The sequence below is a fragment of the Arachis ipaensis genome, chromosome B1 (assembly GCF_059453495.1).
Source record: "Arachis ipaensis isolate K30076 ecotype BB chromosome B1, ASM5945349v1, whole genome shotgun sequence".
NCBI lineage: Eukaryota > Viridiplantae > Streptophyta > Magnoliopsida > Fabales > Fabaceae > Arachis > Arachis ipaensis.
Genome location: NC_142436.1, coordinates 148,682,848 through 148,700,352, shown reverse-complemented (window position 1 = coordinate 148,700,352; position 17,505 = coordinate 148,682,848). Strand labels below are relative to the sequence as shown.

The following is a 17,505-nucleotide window of genomic DNA, read 5'->3' as shown; positions in this document are numbered from 1 at the left end:
CTTGGCTGTAATATGATGAGGTGTGGTTTCTTTTTTTTCTTTTTCTGATGTGAAAGAAGCACTTTTAGTAATCAAACATTAAACATTAAGCATATTGGTCTCACAATCCCTTGCAGCAAGGATGCATTCCTGAACCTCACTTGTCAATTGAGTGGGCAGTAAATTGTGCTCATAGAGACTGACATAGATTAGTTGAGACAAATTTTGTATAGAACGCTCTTTTCTTTTCATTTTGAAGATTGTCCATTTTGGTCTCTTCCTTGTATCATTCCTTTGAAAGTGTAAAAATAGCACATGAATGAAAGAAAGTTATTGCATCTCATTTGTTGACTAATTTATTTTTTATTGGCTTTATTGAATCTGAATCATCTTTTATATCTTTATGCAGCAATTCAAAATTAAGTTCAACATTGTTTTGAAGAAATTCACTGAAGTTGATGATTCATTTCATTTAAATTAGAATTTTGAATGGCGGTTGAAACTACAATTGTAAATCTGTTATGAACTCATAGTTTTCTTATATTAGAATTGAAAGGAAGAGACATTCCATGTCATTATAAATAGTAACACAAGCTGGAGACATTCCATGATTGAGTGTCACGAACTTCAATTTTCACAGTGATTCTAGTTTTGCAGAGGGCTGTGTTATAGAACTGCAAATTCATATCTTAACCTTTAACATCTCCATTTGCATTCATTTTTTAACACATAGATTGCTCGTAATTTCATAATGCAGGAAAAAAAAGGTGAAGGAGACATTTAATTATCCAAACTTGAATCCAATTTTGATTTGCTGCATAAATAAGAGATGATTCAGAAAATTTAACCAAAAGTTAACCATATATTGAGTAAAATTGCAGTTGGCCTTGGATGAAAATAGAACTTAAATCAGTTAAATGTAAGACTGATCTTTTCTTTTTGAAAATGTTAAGGCATTGCTAAAACATCAATAAAGAAATAAGAGAACAGACATATATAAATAAATAAACCATGCATCCCATGTTAGAAATTTCTTTAGCTATAAAGGAGATGTTATCAGTTGAAATTTACCCTTTGTTAGTGTAAACTTGCATTGGCAGGTGGTAGAATCAGCTTTTTGTGTATCATTGGTGCCATGAGTTAAAGTTTTCTATAATTCTATCCCTTTTTTCTATATTAAAATCTTATAATTTTTTAGACTTGAGAATTAGTGCAATCTATGAGAACAAATGAACAATGAAGTATGGTTTATCTTACACCAGGCAGAATTATTACTACTAGATACTGCATATGGTTCCGTTTGAAGAGGTAAGATAAAATATTTAAGAAAGAAAAAAAAATGAAATACTAGAGTAGTTGAATTCTTTCTTTGTCATTAAACCAAAAAACAGAGGAAACACTTTGAACTTGTCATAGTAATGGTCATTCTTCTTTCATTTACTTTAAAAAATGTGTAATCTTTACAAGTAACCTATTGTACAAAATGTGTGTACTAATCTATGTCAGTCTCCTGCAGCATGCGATTCATCGTCAATTCAAGTGAGAAGTGATTTGTTGGAAGACATCTTCACTGCATGGAATTGTTAGACCTCCCATAGGATGATCATATCCAAACTCTTCCTCAGCTTGGCTCAACAAGTCTTGGATTGAAGGTTGGTTCAAGTATGAAACGGGAATCACAAACCGCTTCTGTTTCTCTCCGACATAGACTGCTAGATGCCCCTTTGGGACTTCCACGGATTTTGAAGCTGCTTGGCTAGCTGAGAATGATGATGTCCTTCGAATAACAGGTAAACGGAAACCCATTTTTTTTCTAGTATGTATGTAATAATAACTGCAAGGGAAACTTCCCAAGTTTAAAAGAAGAATGTGCTTTTAAGTGTTTCACACTTAAGATTGTCAATGAGTTGTGTTGTTTTTGAAGGCAAGAGCAACTGTATTTAAGCATATTCTTCTCACCACACCCTTTTGCTTGTAGTACCCCTTCTCTGCCAAGGCCTTGTTCATAACCTTAACAATGATTTCCTCGTGCAACCAATAGTCCTTCCTGTTGATTTTCTCCTTTTTCTTCTCCTCTTCCCTTATCAATTCTTCCAAGGTTGACTTTTCTCCACCGCCACTCTCTTTTCTCTTCAAACTATTTTTCGGATTCCTTTCCTTGTATTTATCTTCCTCATCCTCATCAAACACAGCCTTCTTCGATGAATTATCAGAATCATTAACAATGGAGTAATTCACAGTAAAAACAGTAAGATTCACAGATTAATTAACACTTATTCAATCCATAACAAGTTCACAAATTAACTAACAACAATTATTCAATAATTGTTATAAAAAAATACCTAGAAGATAGAAGCCCTAGAACAGAGCAGAGCATATCTTGAGCAAGAGGGGGACAAGGGCACGACCGAAGGGATGACAGGTGGAACAGAGATAGCGTCGGCGACGATGGAACAGAGCTGCGCGACAAAAAAAGGAGGCGAGCCCGGCGACGATGGAACCGAGCTGCGCGACGGTGCTAAGCTGAAACAGTAGCTGCACGATGGTGGAACAAAGCTGCACGATAACGACGGTGGCTTCAAAGCTCCTTTCGGCGACGGCGGCGGGAGATGGACGGAGGTGAGGGAGTGAGATCGATGACGGAGAGAGGAAGGAGGAGCTCGAAGGCGATGGGAGGGATGGGTTCGCGTTTAGCCGTTGTGTGGAGCTAAGGTTACTGGGTTGGGTAATTGGCTAGGGCATCCCAGCAAAACGATGGCGTCTTGCGTGCGACGCAGAGACAGATGAGAGAGATCGAGGAGCAGAGAGAGACAGAGAGAGAGGATAGGAAGAGGAGAGAAGAAGATGAAGAAGACTAAAACCTTCATAAGCGTGAACGATAAGGTTTCTGAACCCAGATGAAGAACAATTTTGGTTTTTTATTTTTTTAATATGTTTAACACAGATGAAGAACAATTTTGATTTTTTGTTTTTTTAATGTGGTTTTGTTTTGTTGTTTCAATTATTTGAAACTATAAAATTAGAATTAATTGAATTCTAAATTTTGATTAATTTAAAAGGGTATTTTGTCTAATCAAATAAAGGAAGGATGTTTAAGTCTTTTTATAAAATTAAATAAATAAATATTTTTTATTTTTATTTAATTAAAATGGTGTTTTAGTAAAAGTGGTGATATACTATATATTTAAAAAAAAATTAAATGCTGACGTGAAAAATAAATTTCACATGTCTTTTTGTTATTTGTCTATATTTTAAACGTATCGGTACGTATGAATTTATCATCGTACAATAGCAAACACCTTTAGTTATTGGTATAAAATACATATTGGAATATAAATACATCTATTATCTATTATATCTATTATATATTTCTAAGTTTACAACCAAAATGTGCCATGTCATTTTCTCATTGTAATTGGAATCAAATATTGAACTTTTTCTTTTTAATATTGTATTACTAGAAGTGAAATCCTTCATCATGAACCAAACTATGTGTTGAGCACAACTATGGCCATTTACAAAACGTCAGTGACGTTTTGTGTTTCTTCAATTAAAATAATATTTTTTATTACAAAACGTCAGCGACGTTTTGTTCTTTCATGATTAAAAAATTTTTTTTATCGCAAAACGTCAACGACGTTTTGTGTTACTACCACAACCGTGTAGAACACCAAAATGATCAAATATTTTTGTATTTCACATTAAAATTATTCATATATAAAAATTTTAGCCTCAAATATTTCCCTCTAAAATTAATGAATTTTTCTCTCTTCCTTACTAATTTTACAACTAAAATGTGCTACATATCACTCTCTCGTTGTAATTGAAATTAAATTTTTCCCTCTTCCTTACTAATTTTACAACCAAAATGTACCATATGTCACTCGCTCATTGCAATTAAAATCAAATATTTCCCTCCAAAATTAAAGAGTTATTCTCTCCTCCCTTTTTCTTTCTCTATTTCTCTCATTCCTTCAACCACTCTATCTATTTTATATATCATTATTAATATCAATGACTAATTACTAATATGACAATCAAAACGTGCAACATGACATTCTTTAATTACATTAAAATTAAAATTAAAATTGAAATATACCTATATTATGTATCATATATTACTATCTAATTATTTAATAATCAAATGTGTCACATGACACTCTCTTATTAAAATTGAGACAAAATATTTTTTTTTTCAAAATTAATAAACTCCCTTCCTAAATTCTCTCATTTACCTCTCTCTCCATTTTTCTATTTCTCTCTACTATTTTTACTCTATATATAATTTATATTTTATATTAGTAATTTGACAAATCAAAATATATCATCCGATATTTTTTTACAATTAAAATAAAAAATTTTTTCTAAAATTAACAAATTCTCGCTCTCACTCTCACTCTCATTCTTCATCTTTATCTTTCTCTCTTTTTTCTCTCATTTTCTATTTTTTCTATCTTTCTCTTCTACAGAAAACAAAATTAACAAAATAATATAATTTAAATAAAAATATTATTATTATTGTTATTATATACATAATTTTTTAATTTTTTTATTTAGTTTTAAATTTTCACCGCTTATCTTTCTAATCTATATTTTTATTTCTCTTCTTTTAAATATTTATTACATATAATTTGAGAGAATACTAATGTTATAATTAAAAGTTAGAATCAAGATTCAATTGTTTTAAAAAAATTAATTTTAAGTTAATTTTATAACTATCAGTATATTTTTTTATGCTAATATCTAATTATATTTTTATATACATAGAGAGAAAATATTATTTTTAAATAGTAAGTATAAAAATTAATTATTTTTTTGTGTGCAATAGACTTAACAGTTAACACCTAATTAAATATAAAAGTATATACGTTAAATTATTTTAAATTTTAGATAATGAATGTTAAAATTAATTATTAATAAAAAATTAGATTTTTTATATAAAAATAATAACTAAAAATCTTATTATTTAATTTTTTATCTATAGATAACTTGATCTTTTTAGTCAGAGATTTTTGTCAACCTACGATTTTATTTTGTAAAAGTTGTTTGATTTTATAAATTTTGTGTCATGCATAATGTATACTATTAGAACAAAGTGAACTATAATTTTAAAAAATTTATATTCCTGTAATATTATTACGGGAAAAAATACTAATATTAAAAATAAATTAAACCATATATATATTTATACATAAATATATTAATAACTAATATTAATGGCTAATTTTAGTATATAAATAGCATTTTTGAGCAGGAACATTGGACTGTAGCCATGGTTCCATATTATGTATATAAATATATAATGCATAATACAACTCAGAAGGCCTGTCTAAAGTTTCAAACTAACGCTTAATGCAATCATGATGTATAAGAAACAAAGTAACAAACCCTTTGGCAGTCAATGTTAAGAATGACATGCACGAATAATTGGAGTCTTTCAAAAAAAAAAGTGGTCAAGACACTCATAGAGCAAAGTTGAGAATTTTTTTTTTTTTTTTGGATTTGTGCTATGCCCAACAACCCGAGCAAAGTTGAGAATTGAATTTGGGTATTGCAGAGGTTATTTTTTGGGTGGGCATAGCTTATGAGTCGAAATGAATATCCAAGACCAAAAATTCTAATCTGATAAAAAAAAACATACATGAGGAAGTTAACTACTAGACGCCAATACAACAAAGAAAGTAAAAAACGTACCCAAAAAAAAAATAAATAAATAAAGAAAGTAAAAATTTTAATTAACCAAGCTTAAACAAATTTACCTAGATATTCTTAGAGGCACACGTACAAGTCTTTTTGGCTTATAAGTCTTATAAGTTAGCACAAATCTAACAAAAAACACGCATTACACTCTCACATTTAAGAGTAAATAAATGCACGTTATTCAACCACTTCCTGTTTCCAAAGCGCGCTACTCACCATGCATTATAAACGACTTTTCTTCTTCTTCCTCCATGAAAACGAGTTTCTTGCCAAATTTAAAGATAATGGAACTTCAGAAATACACCCAAACAATTACAGAAATACACCCAAAGAATTACAGAAATACACCCAAAAGATTACAGAAATACACCCAAATGATTACAAAAACTACACCAAAAGGATTTAAGAAATACACCCAAAATTCGTTGAAGTACACCTTATGCATAATTCAGAACTCTTTCTCTTTTTCCTCCTCATCTTCTGCTTCTTCTTCTTCTTCAAAAACGATTTCAGAGCTTAATGTCAAAAAACAATGAAAATCGAGAATAACGAAAAAAAAAAACAAAGAGAAAAGCACGTAAATGAAGAAGGAGAAAGAGAAGGCAAGAAACGAAAGAAAATAAGAAGAAGAATAAGAAGAGGAAGAAGAAGAATGTGCAGCAAAAAGAAGAAGAATGTGCAGTGAAAACGTGCAAGAAACGAAAGAAAATAAGAAGAAGAAGAGGAGGAAGAGGAAGAAAAACGTGCAGCAAGAAGAAGAAGAATGTGCAGTAATGGTTGAAGAAAGAGAAAGAGAAGGCAATAAACGAAAAAAAAGAAGAAGAGGAAGAGGAAAAGAACGTGCGCAAGAAGAAGAAGAATGTGCACTTATAAAGATTTGTATAAAAAAATGCTTGTACGTGGAGAATTTCTCATATTCTTAATAGAAATTGGTTACATATTTGTTATAAACAACAAATCAGTCTAACTCAATTTAAATATTTATACATGAATAGAATTAATCCAATTTATTATAGTCTAATTCAATTTACTAGAGGAGAATGGATAAATCTAATCGGTTTAAATCTTTTAATAAATTCTTATATATATATATATATATATATATATATATATATATATATTTGCATAAGTTTGGAGGATAAAAGAATAAATAAATGTAAATTAAGGTAATTCGATCCTTATATTAGAGAGATTTATAGTGAAAAATGCCCTAAATTCATTAAATTAGAGTAATTTGATTTATCTTCTATTTTCTTTTCTTATAAATTGAAATTGACTGGTTCTATTTATTATGAGACTAATTTTTTTTGTTATAAAAAATTGAATTGAACTAATTTAATTTATTTAAATATTTGCTAAATTAAATTAGGTTAATTTAATTTACGTATATAAATGTTTAAATCGAATTAGCCTTATTTATTTATAGACGTCTATATAAATTTGATTTTTAATTAATTTATTGATGTAAATTAACCATTAACCTTATTTCACTTTTTTTTTTATTTTATCGTAATTTGACGAATAATTTAGACGAAACCGTCACTTTAGATTGTTAAATTGTTGGCAAAAGTATTTTCCAAATTTATGAATAACAAAAAATAAAAAATATACTTAAAAATATTTTAAAAGTTGATAAAATGAATAAATGACCATTTGTATCAATAAAAGATGAAAATACTGACATATGTGTCACATTAAATCGAAACTAAACTTGTACCTATGGAAGATGCCGTCTGTGTGACAAAAATACCCTACTTTTGGAGGGTTGGAGTGTCACGTAGGATATTTTTGTCACAAGAAGAGCATCTTGCGTAGATACAAATTTAATTTCGATCTAATATGAGTACATATGTCAATATTCTCATCTTTTATCGATACAAATGGTCATTTATTCTTGATAAAATTAATCTGTGGGAGGATCACGGAAGTTAGTTACTGGGCAGCGGAGAAGGACGAAGACGAAAATGGCAGCGATCTGAACCGTTAAATCTCTGATTCTCTTATGATCAAGCGGTTCACATTTGACACGGAGCTAATTCCTTACCCGCGTCCAACACAAAGGAGTATAATCAACAGAACGTGACGCTAATCTCGCTTTCTCATTTTCGTTTCACTTCCCGCAACACGCAAATTTTTTTTTTCCCCTTATTTTCCTTCGCTGCGAAGGTTCCTCTCTATTTCCTCTGTGAGTTCGCTTTCTATTTTCATCTTCACTTCTCTGCGATATCGCCGATGTTAGAATCGGAGCTTCACGATTTATCCGACGACGCCGATTACGCCGCTTCGCAGCAACAAGTAACACTATTTCTCTATTCCTCTCCTTTCACTTCACAATTTCTCCGGTTCCGATCCGATTGCATTTCAATTAGGGTTGCACCATTCAATTGAATGCTTCACTATTGGATTGCTTTCTTAATTTTTATCATTCCAATCACAAATTTAACTGAGTTGATGTTTTTTTAACATATATAATTTGATTAGGGTTCTGCTAGCGTCATGCTGCGAAGCGACAGTACTAAGGTGAGCTCGCCTCATGAGCGGGACGATGCTGAGATTGTGTTTTCGAAGGACAATGTGGCAATTCATCCAACGCAGTTTGCATCAGAAAGAATTAGTGGAAGGCTGAAGCTGTTTAAGCAAGGCACTTCCTTGTTCATGGTGATCATTTTCTGTTTGCTCCTATCCATTTCGTTCGGTCTAATGTATTGTTCGTGCTAATGTGTTCGTTTTTGCTTAACTTTAGACTTGGGTTCCTTACAAAGGCCATAGCTCAGAGGCGAGCCTTTCTGAGAAAGGTAAATTCGCATTTGGTGTAGTCTGGATGAGTTTATTATCCTGTGCAGTGTGGTGTATTAATATTCTAAAGTTTTTTTCCATTTATTGGTTAGTGAGAAGCCTTTACACCATAAGAGCGGTGCCCTTCACTGACATTAGGTCCATCCGGAGGCATACGCCTGCACTTGGATGGCAATATATCATTGTTGTTCTATCATCAGGTGAAGCTCTTGTGATGAATCTAAATGAATTTTTTCTGGGGTAACATTTTCGGTAGCATTGATTATGTAAACAAAATGTATACGATTCTCTCGTCAATGGAGACTTGCTTTTATCTTGAGTAGGTTTAAATATTTGTGGCTTTCTATACCCTTCTGTTTTTGACAATTCTCTCTGGTGTGAATAAAATCTTCATGCAGGACTTGCTTATCCTCCACTGTACTTCTATAGTGGAGGAGTCAAAGAATTCCTTGCTACAATTAAGCAACATGTTCTTCTTCTGAGGTTAGCATCCAGCATTCCTTTTTATTTATTATGTTAAAGTCATTATCTTTTACAGGTAACTGATTAGCTATATGATGAATTCTCAGATCCGGAGAAGATGCAAATGTGTTCCTTGTGAATGATTCTCATCATACACTGCAGGTATGTGCTATTTGATTTTTTTTTTTAATGTTTATATGGGGTTGGCAACTGGATTATTGGTGCATGATATCTATAACTTTTATCTATATGGAGGAATATCTCAAAAAATAAAGAGAAAAGTTTTCATCAGCAGGAACTTGTCCGACTTTTGGTTGGATAGTGGAAAATTGTAGGTTTTAGTTGAGTGCCACATGTCAACATTCAAAAGAATGCTTCTAAGATATTATATATATATATATATATATATATATATATATATATATATATATATATATATATATATATATATATCTTAGGATAGGCACTCATATTATGTATGGGTTTTTGGCTACTCTCTCGAAAATGGATGAGGAGAGTGTAGATGCTTACATCTGGATGCCTTATGAGTCTGAAGTATCCTTGATTTATTAGATTCAATTTTATATCATAATATTTGGCTAGCTAAATGTTCCAATTTTTGGATTGACTGCCAGAGGACTTTGTCTTCTTTGGAGCTGCCTAGGGCTGTTTCTGTTGCATGTGGACCTTCAGTTGATGAAACAAATTTGAATGAGAACCAAGAAAGGACTGATAGTGGTGCCAATAATCTAAGTGCCAGTGTTCCTCAATTCCATGGTAGACCAAAACATAAAGCTCATGATCCTCGGGACCTTTCTATTCAAGTGTTAGAGAAGTTCTCTCTTGTAACAAGATTTGCTCGTGAAACAACATCTCAACTCTTTGGTGAAAACCAGAATAATGGGTTCAGTGGCTATGAAAGGAGCACCCAAATCCAGCCTAACCTTGATCAGCCTAAGAAATCTACCGATATTGCTGAAAATGTTCCTGCTGAAAATCCTGTTATCCCAGATCCTAAGGCGGTAACTTATTCACTTCATTGCTGATATTGTTAATACTAGCCTTACTGTAAGCAAGAGAAATTCATGGTGTCAGTTGCACGATCATTTTACACCGTTGTTACGTTTTTACACATCTTTTATACCTTGAATATAAATAAAGTTAGAATGAACAATGAAATAGCATCCTTTGACCAGTATGGTATAATTTCCAAGACTTTATCTTGGGTGCGCTAGTGCCATAATTTGTAGTTAATACTTTTTGTCAATTTGTGGCATCTTTTAATCTGTGGTCATATTGTATTCTTGAATCTTGAATATCCTGGTTGTAGTGAAGGTAAATATTATATTTGGGGTATGTGCATTTGGAATGATATAAATTCCACTAGAATACCAAAATTTCTTGGATGGTTTTGTTTTACTTTTCCTATTTACCCTGTATAATACCAATGATGTCATTTTTTTGTTTATCTTCTGGCAGCTGGATAAATTATCGCTAGTATGGGGAAAACCACGTCAACCCCCATTAGATTCTCAAGAGGTATGAATGATGTCTATCTTAGAAGATATCTTACTTGTGCAAAGTAACCCTGTCTATTGTTTGCTAAATGGTTTTCTGGGGTCAAACATCCACAGTGGATGACTTTCTTGGATTCTGAAGGGAGAGTGACAGATTCAGAAGCTTTGAGAAAGAGAATATTTTATGGTGGACTTGAGCACAATTTACGAAAAGAGGTTTGTGTACTGTTTTTGTGATCACTTTTGAGCTAACTACTTTTATGATGAATACATTTTTACTCTTTTAAGGCTATGTATTAATTGTAGGTTTGGGGCTTGATTTTGGGATACTATTCATATGACTCAACATATGCAGAGAGAGAATTCCTGAAGTCAGTTAAGAAGTCGGAGTATGAAACTATAAAGAACCAGTGGCAGGTTTCATTTGATCATTGCATGCTTTATATATATATGATTAATTCTATGCGTCCTAACATTCACTTCAGAATACCTTTTTGTCATAAATTATTGAAGTTGATTATGTAGAGGTCAGTGTCTCAAAACATTTATATCAAATGCTAACACTACCAGTTACACCATTTCAATGATGTGAACATGGATTGGCTCACATCCTTTAGTCTTCCTTCTTGTTTTCTATATACGTGTGTGTAATCAAGCTTTTTCGAATAATGAAATCTAAATCTGTTTGTGTATTTTTCTGCTCTCTGTAGAGTATCTCCAAGGCACAGGCTAAAAGATTTACAAAATTCAGGGAAAGGAAAGGTCTTATTGAGAAGGATGTGGTAAGTTAGCAAATGATAACTGCTCTAAGCTAGAATGGATACACATGGATGACAACCTGAATGGTGCTTAGTTTAATATCCTTTCTTGTATTTTTGAAGGTGAGAACTGATAGATCGCTTGCTTTCTATGAAGGGGATGATAATCCAAATATCATTCTTATGCGCGATATCTTGTTGACATATTCATTCTACAACTTCGATCTAGGTTATTGTCAGGTACTATTTGGGGGATCTTGGGCTTTAAGTCTTTAACTAAAGTATTGTAATATATCAGTATATTTAAATCTTTTTTAAAAAAAGATGCAGCCTTTTTTGTGAATTCATGTGTGGTTTCCATGGATGTTTAATTATTCTGTTATACCAAATAGTAATTCAGTGCCAAGTTACACTGTGAAATCATTGATGATCTTGTCCCATAACTGTTCTCAATATAATTCTCTGTTTCATGTAGTCCAAGAAACAAGTAAACAAGCAATAGATGAGCATTGTTGCTCTGAACACCATCTTCTAATGTGGTTGAGATTTTAAATATGTGCTGTTTTATAGGGAATGAGCGATCTTTTGTCTCCGATATTGTTTGTGATGGGTGATGAATCAGAGGCATTTTGGTGTTTTGTTGCTCTACTGGAGCGTCTTGGACCGAACTTTAATCGTGACCAAAATGGCATGCACTCTCAACTGTTTGCATTATCTAAGGTCTCTCTCTCTCTCTCTCTCTCTCTCTCTCTCTCTCTCTCTCTCTCTCTCTCTCTCTCTCTCTCTCTCTCTCTGCCCTTTTTTTAACAAGCAACACATCCTCATTCCTAATTATTTAAGGATTGCTTGTCATACATTTGTCGGTTGATTCACACTCAATTTGCCCCAGTGACCTGGCCAAAAAAGGTTGTGAACTTGTGATAGTGCCTTTGATCAGCTTTTCTATGTAGCTACCTTGCAATTATTCCTAAATTCTATTAATAAACTTTTTTCAATATTATTCCAAAAGTGCCCTTCCAGGGTCAATATGAGAAAATTGATATAACATCACTTCCCATAGGATCTTTCAAGTATGCATTCTAGTATGGCAGAATGATTTGTTTGGCACTAATTACTTTAGCATTCATCTTTAATTTCAATTTTCTGCATTAGCTACTATGCTGATGCATCTTGGCTTTGATGGCTTCATCAACCGGAACTAAAGCAGTATTTTTCCTGTGCCTGGGTAACCAGTCTGCAGCTTTGTGGGGAACTCTGGTAGTGAGATATATTGCTTTTGCTATAGTTTGTGGTTCCTAACATTGGCTTTTTTTTTTTTTTTTTTTTTTTTTTCCTGTAGTTGGTGGAGCTACTGGATTGTCCATTGCATAACTATTTCAAGCAGCACGACTGCCTGAATTATTTCTTCTGTTTTCGTTGGATTTTGATCCAATTTAAAAGGTTGGTTCCCCTGAAATGCTATGTTTTCATAATTCACTCGTTTTTGGAACACAAGACACTAGAAATGTTTTTCCACCTTGATACAAACTAAACGTTGTTGAAGTTTAGTGTTTCTGACATGCCTTGATTTTGCTAATGTGTGTACAACAGCTATTTAGACAACTAAACTAATCTAATCTAATTAATATTGATTAACATTTCAGGGAGTTTGAGTTCGAAAAAATAATGCGGTTGTGGGAAGTGTTGTGGACACACTATCCATCTGAGCATCTGCACCTTTATGTATGTGTGGCTCTCTTGAAACAACACCGTAATAAGATAATGTGGGAAGGAATGGACTTCGACAACCTTCTCAAGTTTATAAATGAACTTAGCGGTCAAATTGACCTCGATGCAACCCTCAGGGATGCCGAGGCTCTCTGCATATGTGCCGGCGAGAACGGTGCAGCTTGTATACCGCCTGGAACCCCACCATCCATGCCCATTGATGACGGTTCTTTCTATAACCAGCTAGATGACGAAGTTCTGTAAATAACTCTTATCAATTTTCTTTAGTTATACATGAATATTGTGTATTTCCCTGATTTGGTTAAATACGGTGTTAACATAAATAAGACACCTGTTAATTCCCCTTGCACCTTCGGCTTCGTGTCAAAGCGCATCGTTTGGTAATTCACTAATTTGCACTTGCGAACAAAACGAACTTTAAAGGAATTAAAATGTTAATTAAATATAACTTTCAATATTCAAAAATCTTTGCCATGTCCTTGTTAACATGATTCACGCAATGTGACGTGCATAGCTGCATTTATATACCGGGTCTGCCATGTAAAGTATTCTGTGTATTCTTAATGACCCGAATTTTCAGAAACAGCAGTCGTGTTGTCTAGGTCTTCATAAGGAGTTCAACGCTCCATTTATTTCACTTTCAAGATTTTGAATCCTCTAAGAGCAACTCCAATGCTAAGAAATAGAGTTTCTCTTCTGATATATGGAGACTTAATTACTATTGGAGTGAAAAGGAAAGGAAGACTCTTCACGTGGATCAAAGTTGAGAGTCTCTCTAAGCAGGGACTTGCAATAATCAATAAAATCATGTCATGTGGTAAGTTAATAAAAAAAATAAAAAATATATTAAATATATATATTAAATAATTAAATTATAATTAATTTATTAATAATTATAATAATTTATTATATTAAATACTTATATATCTATTTAATTAATTATTTAATAATTAGTTATATTAAATTATAATTAATATAAATAATTATTTATATTGTTATATTAAATCATAATTAATTAAATTTATTTTACATAAAAAATAAATTTAATTTTTACATATTATAAAATAATTTTTAGTTAGATTATTTATTTTTATTTATAAAATTTAAAATACTAACCAAATTTAAGTTATCTATTTTAATATTTTATAATATTGAATTATTTTAAATTTATAAATTTAAATAATATTATTATAAAAAATAATAATTATATTAATTTTAATTATTTTAATTAATTAATTAAGTAGGACCACAATAGGAATTAAAGTTAGTTCCTTCTAACGGAGAAGAGAGAGATTTTTTGAGTTCCTATTTATTGTTTATGACGCAAAAGCTGATGTGGAGTTACTTTTTATGACAGCTGGATTATAAATAGGGACTGGAATGAGTTCTCTACTGGAGATGGTCTAAAGTATTATTATCTTCTCTTATTATTTTTCACCCAAAAGGGGATAAAAACTAGGTAGTTCTCATGTTACTTGGCATTTTGGCAAGTTGGCAAACAGACATTATTAAGCTAAAAAATAAAGGAAATAATTTTATTAAAATAAGATGATTATTATTTATATATCAAAATGGTTAGGCCCCCCTCTTTAATGTTTTTAATGTGATTTTATATTTCTAATTGTTAATTGAACTTGGACATTACAAAATCATTCATCTATATCCGCATGGTCTCTAAAATTAAATTAAGAAACTAATTTGACCGATATTTGGCAATTTCAAATGTCTTGTAAGGATAAATTATATTAGAAGCCAATGAATTAACTGATAAAGTAAGGGTTTCTTTTTTCTAAAGTCTAAACACACTGGGAGCAATAGAATCTAAACTTAAGAATAGTTGGATAAAATTAAAGGAATGATTATGGATCCCAAAGACGCGGATGTTAGAGAGTAGAGACAAAGCATTTGAGGCAGTGTTCATACACCGGCTCAAATTGATAAAAGTCAGCCCAGTAAGAATGAAAAGCTTAAACCAAGGAGAGGATATCCAACCCATACCCGACCTCCTTGGAGAGGTCAAACGCCCCGAAAGAAACCAGTTCTATTTGCTCAAGCAAGTAACTATTAACTAGTTTCGTAAATTTTTTATTATTCTGTTTTGTCAATTTTTAGCAAATCGATGGTGGTTCGATTCTAATGGTTTGGGAGCGAAACCAACTCCTCTGTGCGAGTACCAGTTTTTTATAAGTGCATCAAAGTGTTTTCGATTAGACTAAATTTAAAGAATTAAAATACAGTAAATTCATAAATTAATAAATAAAATTTAGAAATTAACGTTTTGTAAACAATTTAAAAAAATTAAAGGAAAACAATAAGTTACTTTCTTTTAAAATAAAGGACTTCTTCATGTAAAATGGTAATGATAAAATATTGAAAATTAAATTCAACAGAAAAAATAAAAAAACATGAATAACACTTAATGAATAAGATTAAATAAAATATGAGACTAAAACCCCAAAGTGGTCCCTGAGATTGGGCGAGTTACCCATAGTTGTCCCTGACTTTCAAAATTCACTAAAAGCATCCCTGACATTTTGCTCCGGGACCCATAGTTGCCCTTCAACCCTTTCCGGCGCCAAGTCAGCAAACGGAGGGATGATCTGGCACCTCCCTTGCCATGTTGGAGCCAGCAACGGCTAGTTGATGTGGCAAATCATTATTTGTACCCAATGTGGTCCTAATGCCATTAAAACCCTAAAAGCTAATACTCATTATTATAATTAGTATCTCTTCTTCCCCTCTCCTTCGTCCCAAAGTTCTGGTCCACAATTGTCATGTAACAGAGATTCTACTGAAGTTCTCTGAAGCAATGTTTGGAGGTGAAGGGCAAGCTAGTAGGAGCTCGATACGGTCAACAAGCAATGGATACAGGGCGAAGATCCAAACTCATAGCAGGGCTACGCGTGTACCAGAATGGTGTGGTTGCGGCTGCCGACCTGTGCTCCGGTGGTCTGGGACAAATTCCAACCCAAATAAGCCATTTTTTGGGTGCCCAAATTATAATGTTAGTTGTAATTGTTGATTTTTCCTAATTTTTCATTCGTTTTCCAACTTCTAATTTGGTTATTGAAACATTCGTTGACTGCAGACAAATGGTAAAAGATGGTGTGGTTTGTTTGTTTGGGCAGATGTTGGGCAAGAGGCTGTGCCTGCAAAATCAGAAAGTGTTAACTATAATGATGAACGTATGATGACAGAAGATTGGAGGCTGAAAAATTAGAATCAGTTGTTAGGAGTCAAAAGTTTATGATCAAATTATTGTTTCTGGTTGTTTCTGTAATGCTGTTGTTGTTAGTAGTGGTATTTTGAAAGCTTTGTTCTCAATGTTGAGTGATGATGTGATTGAGTTCATATGTGTAACATTTGCATGAATGAAAAAAAGTTGCTGAACATCTAACTGTGTTAGCCAAGCTGTTGGAGATATTAACTACTTTTTGTACCACTTAAGGTAATCTGGATGCTTAGCAATAGCAAAATATAGCAATAGCAAAATATATTCATCATTTTAAATCAACAAAATTATGAGTCTTAAGTTTTGACTGCCTTACAAAGCCATAAGCAAGGTGCTGCTAACAAAATAAACATAACCATATGTTTGGTAACAAAATACTCATGAAACACAAAGTGAACCTAACTGAACACCATGTTAAACCAAATTACTTTCACATTGTCTTATACAAAATAACTCCCAATACAAGAAGCATGTTATAGAAAATTCTTCAATCTTTTTTCCTAGGTGCCTTGAATCCCGGAGTGGGAATGAACTTGAGGATACTGCCAAGTCTTGTAGCTGTTCCTGAGCTAGCACCTTGCATGGGATTAATTGGCGCATTGACAGAAGTTGGTGAAATAGATGATTTTCTCTTAGGTGGCAGCTTATCCGGTCTTGAGTTAGTGATAGTACATACTTCAGCAGCCTACAAGAATTGTAGTATATGAGAGGATTCCTTATAATTACATAAGACTAAACGGTTTACTAGTTGTTATTAGATGAAAGATAAGTTGATTACCTGCTGAGACTCCTCTGGTTCAGAGTAAATTGGTTGAGAAAGCTCAACTTCTACTGGTTGGACATTAGTGTTTATAGAGTCAGCTGGAGCATCTTTACCAACATTGGCGTCATCAGCAACATTCCGATCAGGTTGAGGAGTGGGGTCAGGATCAGCAGCATTCGAACCATCTTCAACAACATTGACTTCAGCTCCACTTGTTTTCTTAGCAGCAGTTTTTGCTTTTGCAGCAGTAGCAGCTTCAGCAGCAGCAGCATCTGCTAGTTTCTTCTTTTTACAACCCCTTTTGGTGTGGTCTTTCTCCCCACAGTAGCTGCATGTGAATGGTGCAAGCTGCCTCTTTAGGTTTGTGCTGTCCTTGGTGGAAGTGGGTTTGGATTTCTTGTGGCCACCTTTAGCTTCATCTGTGTCCATCCGCCTTTTTTGTTGTAACTTACCTGGCCCCCTCTTAACCTTTGGAGGCTGGGGCTTAAGAGATTCTGAAACCTCCCAAAAAGCCTGCCCAGGAATGGGATTAATATGATGCTGATATGTCTCCCTATATGAGTCCATAGT

General features: G+C 32.7%; 3 protein-coding genes across 4 annotated transcripts; 1 reads left to right on the top strand and 2 right to left on the bottom strand.

The window, feature by feature from the left end:
- Positions 1 to 1,456: 1,456 nt before the first annotated feature.
- On the bottom strand, positions 1,457 to 1,785 carry LOC148578848 (auxin-induced protein 15A-like). The gene has a single exon (XM_088502177.1). The coding sequence runs from the start codon at positions 1,783 to 1,785 to the stop codon at positions 1,510 to 1,512; it is 276 nt and encodes a 91-aa protein (XP_088358303.1). The 3' UTR covers positions 1,457 to 1,509.
- Positions 1,786 to 7,589: 5,804 nt separating this feature from the next.
- On the top strand, positions 7,590 to 13,289 carry LOC107640286 (RabGAP/TBC domain-containing protein). 2 transcript variants are annotated; one of them, XM_088502176.1, is made up of 15 exons: positions 7,590 to 7,974; positions 8,161 to 8,337; positions 8,423 to 8,474; positions 8,568 to 8,675; positions 8,874 to 8,958; positions 9,045 to 9,099; positions 9,573 to 9,959; positions 10,417 to 10,476; positions 10,572 to 10,670; positions 10,761 to 10,871; positions 11,165 to 11,236; positions 11,336 to 11,452; positions 11,783 to 11,932; positions 12,552 to 12,652; positions 12,856 to 13,289. In XM_088502176.1, exons 1-15 carry the CDS (start codon positions 7,912 to 7,914, stop codon positions 13,181 to 13,183), a joined length of 1,965 nt encoding a protein of 654 aa, XP_088358302.1. In that variant the 5' UTR covers positions 7,590 to 7,911; the 3' UTR covers positions 13,184 to 13,289. The 2 variants fall into 2 exon arrangements, with proteins under 2 accessions (XP_088358302.1, XP_088358301.1); XM_088502175.1 differs by having other exon boundaries at positions 7,776 to 7,974; positions 8,423 to 8,675.
- A 3,370-nt stretch (positions 13,290 to 16,659) lies between these two features.
- LOC148578847 (uncharacterized) lies at positions 16,660 to 17,502 on the bottom strand. Its single transcript, XM_088503226.1, has 2 exons — positions 16,951 to 17,502; positions 16,660 to 16,857 (listed from the first exon to the last, which is right to left on the bottom strand). Exons 1-2 carry the CDS (start codon positions 17,500 to 17,502, stop codon positions 16,660 to 16,662), a joined length of 750 nt encoding a protein of 249 aa, XP_088359352.1.
- Positions 17,503 to 17,505: the final 3 nt, after the last annotated feature.

Coding starts and splice junctions, on each gene's coding strand:
- LOC107640286 (XM_088502175.1), top strand. CDS start 7,912: ATGTTAGAATCGGAGCTTCACGATTTATCCGACGACGCCGATTACGCC. Junction 10,477..10,571: donor CCCCATTAGATTCTCAAGAG/GTATGAATGATG, acceptor AAACATCCACAG/TGGATGACTTTCTTGGATTC. Junction 12,653..12,855: donor ATTTTGATCCAATTTAAAAG/GTTGGTTCCCCT, acceptor TTAACATTTCAG/GGAGTTTGAGTTCGAAAAAA.
- LOC148578848 (XM_088502177.1), bottom strand. CDS start 1,785: ATGGGTTTCCGTTTACCTGTTATTCGAAGGACATCATCATTCTCAGCT.
- LOC148578847 (XM_088503226.1), bottom strand. CDS start 17,502: ATGGACTCATATAGGGAGACATATCAGCATCATATTAATCCCATTCCT. Junction 16,858..16,950: donor AACCAGAGGAGTCTCAGCAG/GTAATCAACTTA, acceptor CAATTCTTGTAG/GCTGCTGAAGTATGTACTAT.